This window comes from Heliangelus exortis, unplaced genomic scaffold (genome assembly GCF_036169615.1).
Source record: "Heliangelus exortis unplaced genomic scaffold, bHelExo1.hap1 Scaffold_279, whole genome shotgun sequence".
Classification (NCBI taxonomy): domain Eukaryota; kingdom Metazoa; phylum Chordata; class Aves; order Apodiformes; family Trochilidae; genus Heliangelus; species Heliangelus exortis.
In genome coordinates this window covers 1-10163 of record NW_027285956.1, presented here as the reverse complement: position 1 = coordinate 10163, position 10163 = coordinate 1, and the positions used below count along the sequence as shown (strand labels likewise).

Genomic DNA, 10163 nt, shown 5'->3' with positions numbered 1-10163 from the left:
TCCCTTTTCCTCCTATTTTTATCCCTTCTGCCCCTTTTTTCCCCTCTTCCTTTTTTTTCCCCTTTTTTCCCCATTTTCCCCTTTTTTAGCAGCACCCCCTCGCCAACCACCTTCACAAGTGGCAACTTTGGGGAAAAATACCCAGTTTTGGGGCAGGGGCTGGGATGGAAAAGATCCACTGGGAACTTTACACCTTTTTTGGGGAGGTTTGTGATTTTTTCTTTATTTTTTTTTCTCCCTCTGCTTTTTTTCCCCCTCCCTCCCTGTAAACAAAAATCACCCCTGGCAACCAAACATCCTCACCGGGGCCAAACCCTCCAAAAATTCCGTTGTTTGTTTTTTTTTTTAGCGCCGTCTTCGGGATTAAAAAAGAAAAAAAATTAGAAAATAAGTCCATAAAACTTGAAGTTTTTTGGCCAAGAGCCCGGGGAGCTGCGGATGCTCCCGCCCAGGGCTGCGATTTCTTTTATTATTTTTTTTTTTTTAATGCTTATTTTTTATTTCCCCGGGTTTTGTGTGGGGTTTTGGTTTTTTTTTCGTCCAATTTTTTTTTTTTTTTTCCGAGCAGGAACAATCCCGGAGCCTGGGAACGGCTCCACATTCCTGGGCGCTTGCTCAGCCCCAGCTCTGCCCCTCCCTCCTTGAAAAAAAAATCCAAAATCCTTCCTATTTTCCAAAAAAAAAAGCCCCACCCCTCCCAACCCTTTTTCCCCCTTTTTCCCCCAAAACGCGGTTTGGATGTTGGGAATTGAGGAGGGAAATAGTTCTCCGAGGGGAATTTTTTTATTATTTTCATTATTTTTCATTATTTTCCAGCTTTTTTCCCCATTTTTGCACCGTCGGGCGATTCCCAAATGTTCAATATTTGTGGGGTTTTTTTTTTTTCCTTAAATCCCTAAAAATTAAACATAGATTTTTTTTTTTTTTTTTCACTTCCCGTCTTATTTTCCCATTTTCCCGTCCAATTCTTTTTTTTTGGCAAGAAAACTCCGATTTGGGGATTGTTTGCTCCGTTTTTTGCCTTTCCCTGCCAGCCACAAAGCCCCAAATTTGCCTTTTTTCCACCCAAAAAGCGCCCGGGGGAAGGAGAGGGAGAGGAGGGGGGGGGGGGCGAAAATTCCGATTTTGGGGGGAGAAAATTCCGATTTGCCTCCTCTCGACTTTGCTTTTGGGGGAGGATTGAAGGATTTAACCCTTTCCCACCCGTTTTTTGGGGGGGGGGTTGCGCCTCGGGATGGGTTGGGGCGGGGGGCTTTTGGGGGGAAAAAACGCAAATCGGGTAAATCGGGAAAAAACCGAAAGCAGCCACGAGGAATTTGGGAGAAACCACCCCAGAAATCAAGCCGGACCCCCCCGGAATCGCAGCAGAGGAAAAAAAAATATTTTTTTTTTGTATTTGTATTTATTGTGTATAATTTTTTTTTTTTTTGGGTTTTTTTAAAAAAAAAAAAGAATTCTGTACATTTAGTACCGCTCTGTAAATTAAATTCTTTTAAAAAACTGAACCCCGCCTCCACCCCTTTTCTCCGCCCCAAAATCGGCAGAAATTCACCCAAAAAGCAGCCGCACACTCCCCCTCCCCCTCCCCCACCCATCCGGTTTTTAATTATTTTTTTTTCTTTTATGGCTCCGACCCCTCCCCCTCCCCCCTCTGCCGCGGGATAATTTATGTAAATTTATTTTAATTCCCATTTTTACCCCTCCCAACCCGGCAGCTCCGGGACCTTTTTTCCCCCCCGGGCTCTTCCCCTCCCCGCTCAGATTTTTTTCGGCGTCACCTCCGAGGGGTTTTTTGCCTCTTGGAAAAATCAAAGAAATTGGGAAAAAAAAAAATCCTTAAAAAAAAAAAAAAAAGCAACAAATCGCTTCGGTCCCCGCGTTTTTTTGGGGGCAAAAAAAGCGAATTTCCCCACTGGGAAGAGAAGACCCCACCCGGCACCTGGCACTTTTTTTTTGGGGGGGGAGGGGAGAAAAACCCGAATTTGTATTTTTTTGAGTTGTTTTCTTGGGGTTTTCGGACTTTCTCGGTTTTGTTTCGTTTTATTTGGAGGATTTTTGGAACTTTCGTGAGGCTTTTTCGTCAGGTTTTTGGTTTTTTTTTTAACCTTTTACGACTTTTTACTTTTTTTTTATTGCGACCCCTCCTTGCTTTTCCCTTTTCCCGTTTTTCCCTATTTTCTCCTCTTTTTCTTTAACTTTCCCCACTTTTGTTCGTGATAGTTGGGTTGGTTTTTTTCCCTTTCGTTTTTCTCATCATTTCCCCGATTTTTTTTTCCCTTTCATTTTTCTTTTAATTCCGTGGGGTTTTTTGTTTTTTGTTTTTTGTTTTTTGTTTTTTTACTTCTTTTTATTTTTTTCCCCTTTATTATCGTTTTAATTCCGTGCCATTTTTTTGGGGGGTCGACTTCTTTTAGGTTTTTTTCCCCTTCATTTTTCCTTTAATTCCGAGCCTTTTTTTTTCCCCCTTCATTTTCTTTTAATTCCATCCTTTTTTTTCTATTTATTTTTTTTCCCCTTCATTTTCACTCCAATCCCCTGCTTTTTTTTTTCCCCGCTCCACTCCTTTTTCCGATTTTTTTTTTTCCCACTTTCCCTTCCCCACACCCACGCTGGGTGGGGGGGTCCCACGGAGCATCCCCCCCATGGCTCAGTGCTGAGCCCCCTCCCACCTCCATCCCCCCACCCGAGACCCCCCCACGACCCCCACGATGTTCAGTTGGTTGAAGAAGCAGCAGAAGAAACCCCCCGAGGCCGCCCTCACCGTCACCCAGGGGCTGAAAACTCTTTATAAAAAAAAACTCCTCCCACTCGAGGAATTTTCCCTTTTCCACGATTTTCACTCCCCGGCTCTGGAGGACGCGGATTTCGACACCAAACCCATGGTCCTGGTGATGGGTCAATATTCCACGGGAAAAACTTCCTTTATCCAATATCTCCTGGAACAGGAGGTGCCCGGGAGCCGCGTGGGACCCGAACCCACGACCGATTCTTTCGTGGCGATCATGCACGGGGAGAGCGAGGGGGTGACCCCCGGCAACGCCCTCGTCGTGGATCCCCAAAAACCCTTCCGGAAACTCAACCCCTTCGGAAACGCTTTCCTCAACAGGTGAGTCCCGGGGGGGGGCACGGACACCCCCCAAAAAAAAAAAAAAAAAAAAAATAGCAGAGGCACCCCAAAAATAGAAGAGAATCACCAAAAAAAAAAAAAAAAAAAAAATAATTACAGAGCAACCCAAAAAAAAAAAAAAAAAAAACCAAAACCAGACCCCCCCCAAAAAAATTTAACAGACCCACCCCTAAAATATAACAGAGCCCCCCAAAAAATAGAACAGAATCATCCCCCCCAAAAAAACCAAAAAAACAAAAAAAATAGAGCCACCCCCAAAAATAGAAGAGAATCACCCCCCCAGAAAAAAAAAAACAAAAACAAAAACCAGAGCCACCCCCAAAAATATTACAGGGCCACCCACCCAAAAAAATATAACAGAAACCCCCCAAAAAAATATAATAGACCCCCAAAAAAATATGAGCCCCCCCGAAAAAAATATGAGCCACCCCAAAAAATATAATAGACCCCCACCCCAAAAAATTACTCACCCCCCAAAAAATAGATACCCCCCAAAAAATATAACTGACCCCCCACCCAAAAAAGATATAAAGGGCCCCCCCCCCAAAATGAACACAGCCCCCCAAGAAATATAACAGACCCCCCAAAAAAAATATAACTGAAGCCCCCCCAAAATATGACCCCCCCAAATTATAAGACCCCCACAAGATATAACAGAACCCCCAAAATATAACTGACCCCCCAAAAAAATATCAGATCCCCCCCAAAAAATATCAGACCCTCCCAAAAAAGTAACAGACCCCCCAAAAATATAACAGACTCCCCCTCCAAAAAATATGACCCCCCCAAAAAATATAACAGATCCCCCCCGAAAAAAAATATCAGAGCCCCCCAAAAAATAGAACACACCCCCAAAAAAGTATAACAGAGCCCCCCCAAGATATAACACCCCCCCAAAAAAATATTACAGACCCCCTCCCAAAAAATAACAGACCCCCCCCAAAAACATAACAGACCCCCCCCAAAAAAAAAAAATCAAATCCCGACACCCCAAAACAGGACCCATCCCACCTTGACCGCCCCCAAATCCTACCCGGACCCCTCCCAAAAAAAACCCGAACCCCCCTCATCCCATCCTGACCTCCCGAAAATCCACTCGGGACCCCAAAATCCGCCCCCCCCCCCATCTCCAGGACCCCCCCCAAAACTCGAAGTTTCGCCCCAAAAATCTCCCCTCCTCCTTTCCCCCCCCTTCCCCCCGCGACTCCTTTTTCCCCATTTTTGGATATTTTCGGCGATTCCCCCGCCTCGCGGGAAAAGCGGGGGGTGGGGTCACCCGTGGGAATTGTTGAGGGAGGGGGTCCCGCCCCGCTTGGAAGGGGGGGGTAGGGGGGGGGATGACCCCATGGGATGGGAATGCGGAGCGGGAGCCAAAAATTCCGGAGCTGCCCCCCCCCCCCCGCAACCCCCCGCAAAGAAACGAAGCAGGGAGGGGGCCCCCCCCACCCCCACCCCCCATCCGTGGGACCCCCCCCGGGGCAAGAAATCCCCGTGGGGGGGGTAAGGAGGGGTCCAAGGGGGGGCTTAGGGGGGGTCCGAAGGGATCCGGGGGGTTTGGGGGGGGGGCGACGGGGAGGTTGAAAGGGGGGGGGTATGGGGGGTTTTTTGGGGGGGTCCGGGGGAGGGGGGCGAGGTTCAGGGGGGGTCTGGAGGGGTTCAGGGGAGGTTCGGGGGGGGGGGGCTGAGGGAGGAACGAGGGGGTTCAAAGGGGGGGGGGTCCGGGGGGGTTTTGGGAGGGGCGTTTGAAGGGGTTTAGAGGGGGGAGCTGTGGGCAGGGGGTTCGGGGGGGGCCTTGGGGGGGGTCCGGGGGGGTCCAAGGAATTTCTGAGGGGGCAGGCGGTTCAGGGGGGGTCTGGGGGGAGTTTTGGGGGGGGGTTGGGGTGGGGGGGACCGAGGGGGTTTAAAGAGGGGGGGGGGGGAGAGAGTCTGGGGTTTTTTTGGGGGGGGTTTGGAGGGGTTTTGGAGGGAGGACCGAGGGGGTTCAAAAGGGGGCGGTCTGGGGGTTTTTTTTGGGGGGGGTCGGGGGTCAGGGGGGGCTCAGGGGGGCCTCGGGGGGGTCAGAGGGGGTTTTGGGAGGGGGTTTGAGGGGGGGGACACCGAGTGAGCTCAAAAGGGGGGGTCCAGGGGTGGTTTTTTTTTGGGGGGGGGGGTTGGAGGGGTTTAGGGGGAGTTTGGGGGGGGACGGAGGGGGTTCAAAGGGGGGGCCCCGGGGGGTTTTTGGGTGGGTCCGGGGAGGGTTCAGGGAGGATCGGGAGGGTCCGGGACGTTTGGTTTGTTTTTTTTATTTTTTTGGGGGGGGGGTTGTTGGGGAATTGGGAGTTTTGGGGGATTTTGGGGGGGGTCTTAACCCATTTTTTGCCCCCCCCCCTCAGGTTCCAGTGCGCCCACCTCCCCAATCAGGTCCTGGAGAGCCTGACCCTGATCGACACCCCCGGGATCCTCTCGGGGGCCAAGCAGCGCGTGAGCCGCGGTATGGGGGGGGGACACGAAAAGAAATAAAAACAAAACAAAACAAAACAAAAAACAAACAAACAAACAAACCAAACAAAAAAAAAAATCAAAAACCAAAAAAAAAAACAACCCCAAAAAACCCCAAAAAACAACCAAACAAAAAACAACCCTGAGACCATAGCCCAGGGAGAGCAGGGGGGGAGGGGGGGCATACAAAAAAATTTTTAAAAAACTAAAAAATTTAAAAGAAATTAAAAACAAACAAACAAAAAAAAAAACCAACCCTCCCCCCCAAAAAAAGCAAACCCCAAAAAAATAACCCCAGCCTGGGGAGAGCAGGGGGGGGTGGGGGTGGGCATATCAGATTTGTGACAATTTTCATATCATAATCCGGATTAAATCTGTTTTTTTCTATTGAAATGCAGATTTATGCTGTGTTTTGATATCCTAATCCACAGTAAATCCAATTTTTGTGATTACAATCCGGATTAATGCTGATTTTTATATATTAATCCACTTTAAATCCTATTTCTGCAATTACAATCTGGATTAATGCTGTTTTTTATATCATAATCCATACTAAATCTGATTTTCAAGATTATAATCCATATTAATGCTGGTTTTCTGTATTATAATGCATATTAGATCCATATAATCCATTAGATCCAAATTAGATCCATATAATCCATATTAGATTCTGCTGTTACAATCCTGATTAATGCTTTTATATTATAACCCACATTAAATCTGATTTTTGATATCCTAATCCATATTAAATGTGATTTTCAAGATTACAATCCAGATTAAATCTGATTTTTGCTATCCTAATCCACGTTAAATCCTAATTTTGAGATTATAATCCCGATTAATGCTGATTTTTATATTCTAATCCACATTTAATCTGATTTCTGCAATTACAATGCGGATTAATGCTGATTTTTGATACCCTAATCCATATCAAATCCCATTTCTGAAATTACAATCTGGATTAATGCTGATTTTTATATCCCAATCCACATTAAATCCTATTTTTTATATTATAATCCGGATTTATGCTGATTTTTCACATCCTAACCCACATTAAATTCAATTTTTGATACTATAATCCAGATTAATACTGTTTTTTTTATATCATAATCCAGATTAATGCTGATCTTTTATATAATAATCCATATAAAATCTAATTTTTGAGATTAAAATGCAGATTAATGCTGTTTTTTTGATATCCTAATCCACATTAAATCAGATTTCTGCAATTACAATCCGGATTAATCTGATTTTTGGTATCCCAACCCACATTAAATGTGATTTTCAAGATTACAATCCATATTAAATCTGATTTTTGATATCCTAATCCACATTAAATCCGATTTCTGCAATTGCAATCCAGATTAATGCTGATTTTGATATAATAATTCATATTAAATCCGATTTTTGATATTACAATCTGGATTAACACTGATTTTTCACATCCCAACCCACACCAAACCCAATTTTTGCTCTTCCCACCTGGATCCGCTCTGACTCCTCCTCGGGCGGGGCCTGGTGCCGATTTTTGCGATTCTGAAGCGAATTGGCACTGATTTTTGCATTTTTAATCCGGATTTAATCCCCTCCCCCCAGGCTATGACTTCCCAGCCGTACTCCAATGGTTCGCCGAGCGCGTTGACCTCATCATCCTCCTCTTCGACGCCCACAAGTTGGAGATTTCCGACGAGTTTTCCGAGGCCATCCGGGCCCTCAAGGGCAACGAGGACAAAATCCGCGTGGTCCTCAACAAAGCGGATCTGGTGGAGACCCAGCAGCTGATGCGTGTCTACGGGGCCTTGATGTGGTCTTTGGGCAAGGTCTTCAACACCCCCGAGGTTCTCCGGGTCTTCATTGGTTCCTTCTGGGCCCAACCCCTCCTCAATGCCGAGAACCGGCGCCTCTTTGAGCTGGAGGAGCAGGATCTGTTCCAGGATATCCAGAACCTGCCCCGAAACGCCGCCCTCAGGAAGCTCAATGACCTCGTCAAGAGAGCGAGGCTCCTCCGGGTGAGGCCACCACCCCCCGGGGACACCGGGGGACATTGGGGGACACCATGGGACCACAGAGCCCAATGTGGGGCAGCTCGGACCAAGCGGACACCAGGGATCCTCCATGGGACCAAGGGGACCTTGGGGTTCTCCATGGGTCCAACGGGACCAAGGGGACCTTGGGGTTCTCCATGGCTCCAATGGGACCAAGGGGACCTTGGGGTTCTCCATGGATCCAACGGGACCAAGGGGACCCCTGGACCCTCAGCTGTCCCCCCCTTTGTAGCAGTCTCGGGGTCCCCTCCCTTCCTGGGGATGTCCCAGGTGGCTCTCAGCCACCTCCGACAATGGCCAAGGTGGGGTCCCCTCCCCACCCCTTCCTGTGCCCTTCCTCCTGGAGGGGTTCCCGTGAGGTCACTGCTTCCGGCAGGGAAATGATGGAATTCTTGGAGTGTCCAACATCCGGAGACACCGTAGCCATCGGCATGGCCAGGGGGGAGGAGGAGGAGGAGGAGGATGGTGATGGTGATGGTGATGATGATGACAATGATGAAGATGATGATGCCCTGACCCCGCCCCTCCCCCCAGGTCCATGCCCACATCCTGACGCGCCTGCGGAAGTCGATGCCCTCGGTCTTTGGGAAGGAGCAGAAGAAGAAGCAGCTGATCCACAACCTCCCCCTGCTCTTCGCCCGCATCCAACTGGAGCACCACATCCCCCCTGGGGACTTCCCCGACTGCGCCCGCATGCAGGTGGGCACCAGGGACACCCCTATCCCCCCCCACCCACCCCATGGGGCCAGGACCCTTTTTTTGGGTCCTCCCGTCGGGTCCCGACCCCGGGTTGGCAGAACCGCCATCATCCTTGCCTTGTTTTTGGAGGATCTTCACCCTTTTTTGGGTCTCCTGCCCTCATTTTTTAGCCTTCCCATCTTCCTCTCTCTTTCCTCACCCTCCTGACTCCTCTTTTTGGGTTGGTTTTTTTTTTGGTTTTTTTGGGTTTTTTGGTGTTTTTGTCACAGGAGCTCCTGGCAGTCCACGACTTTTCCCGCTTCCCCTCCGTGAAGCGCCGGGCGTTGGAGACCTTGGAAGAGCTCTTGAGTTCCGATATCGCCTCCTTGGTGCCTCTTCTACGTCAAGAGGAGCTGGAGACACCCCAGGGGGTCCCCGGGGTTCAGGGGGGGGCGTTTGATGGCAGCCGCCAAGGCCCCTTTGGGGAGGAAGAAGAGGAAGAGGAAGGGGGAGAGGAAGAAGAGTGGGTGGTGACCAAGGATAAGGCCAAATACGACGAAATCTTCTACGGGTTGAGCCCCCTTGGGGGGAAGTTGAGCGGGAAGAGGGCAAAGGGGTGGATGGTGAGCAGCAACCTCCCCTCTTCCGTCCTGGGGAGGATCTGGAGGTTGAGCGATGTCGACCGTGATGGAATGTTGGACGCCGAAGAGTTCGCGTTGGCTGGGCACCTGATTGGGGTCAAACTGGAAGGGAAAGGGTTGCCCAACGACCTCCCGCCAAGGTTGGTGCCTCCTTCCAAGAGGAGGCCCAAAGGGTCTGGGGAGTGAGGGGGGAAAGGGAGAAATGGGGGGAAAAAAATGGAGGGGGGAAAATGGCGGTGTTGGGGAGTGGTGGAAATGGGGGGAAATGGAGGAGAAAAATGGCAGGGAAAAAATGGTGAGAAAAAATGGGGGAAAAATGGCGGGGAAAAATGGTGGGGGTTGGGAAATGGTGGAAATGGGGAAAAAATGGCAGGGGTTGGGAAATGGGGGGAAATGGGAAAAAAATGGAGGGGAAAAAATTGGGGGAAAAAATGGCGGGAAAAAATGGCAGGGGTTGGGAAATGGGGGAAATGGGGAAAAATGGAGGGGAAAAATGACGGCGTTGGTGAATGGTGGAAATGGGAAAAAAATGGTGGGGTTGGAAGAAATGGCGGGGGTTGGGAAATGGGGGAAATGGGGAAAAAATGGCGGAGGTTGGGAAATGGGACTGGGGGTTGGGTGTGGAAAATGGTAAAATGGGGGGGATGGGTGAAAAAAGGGAATGCAAATGGAATGGGGGGAAAAGGGGAATGGGAATAAAAAACATACGGTGGGAATAAAATGGAAAAACCCCGAAAATCATGGCAATGCCATAAAAAAACCCAAAAATAGTGGAAATGCAACTGAAAACAAAGAAAAAACTGAAATACAGTAAAAAAAACCCTACAAAAGTGGAAATACCATAAAAAAACCCAAAAAGAGTGGAAATAGAAAAAAAAATGGTGGCAATACAATGGAAAAAAATGGTGGAAATGCAATGGAAAAAGAAAACAAAAAGAGTTGAAAGAAAATGAAAAAAACGCCAAAAACAGTGGAAAAACAATAAAAAAACACCAAAAAAAAGAGTGGACGAAAATTTTTAAAAATGGTGCTCATTGGGGCACATCCGGGGCTGTTTTGGGTAACATCCGGGGCTTTTTAGGGGCACATCCGGGCCTTTTTAGGGGCACATCCGGGCCTTTTTTTAGGGGCACATCCGGGCCTTTTTTTAGGCCGCGTTTGGCCTCCGCCCTTTTCAAGATGGCGCCCAGGCCA

At 48.4% G+C, this 10163-nt stretch overlaps 1 protein-coding gene across 1 annotated transcript; it reads left to right on the top strand.

Annotated features, from left to right (window-relative positions):
* The first annotated feature begins 2428 nt into the window (after positions 1-2428).
* On the top strand, positions 2429-9357 carry EHD2 (EH domain containing 2). The gene is made up of 5 exons (XM_071732641.1): positions 2429-3106; positions 5500-5597; positions 7202-7614; positions 8185-8349; positions 8619-9357. Exons 1-5 carry the CDS (start codon positions 2709-2711, stop codon positions 9153-9155), a joined length of 1611 nt encoding a protein of 536 aa, XP_071588742.1. The 5' UTR covers positions 2429-2708; the 3' UTR covers positions 9156-9357.
* The last annotated feature ends 806 nt before the right edge of the window (positions 9358-10163 follow it).

What these genes read in the sequence shown, in the direction of transcription:
- EHD2 (XM_071732641.1), top strand. Translation starts at nt 2,709, where the DNA reads ATGTTCAGTTGGTTGAAGAAGCAGCAGAAGAAACCCCCCGAGGCCGCC. An exon ending in GGAAACGCTTTCCTCAACAG is followed by an intron (nt 3,107 to 5,499) that starts GTGAGTCCCGGG and finishes CCCCCCCCTCAG; the next exon opens with GTTCCAGTGCGCCCACCTCC. An exon ending in CCGACTGCGCCCGCATGCAG is followed by an intron (nt 8,350 to 8,618) that starts GTGGGCACCAGG and finishes TTTTTGTCACAG; the next exon opens with GAGCTCCTGGCAGTCCACGA.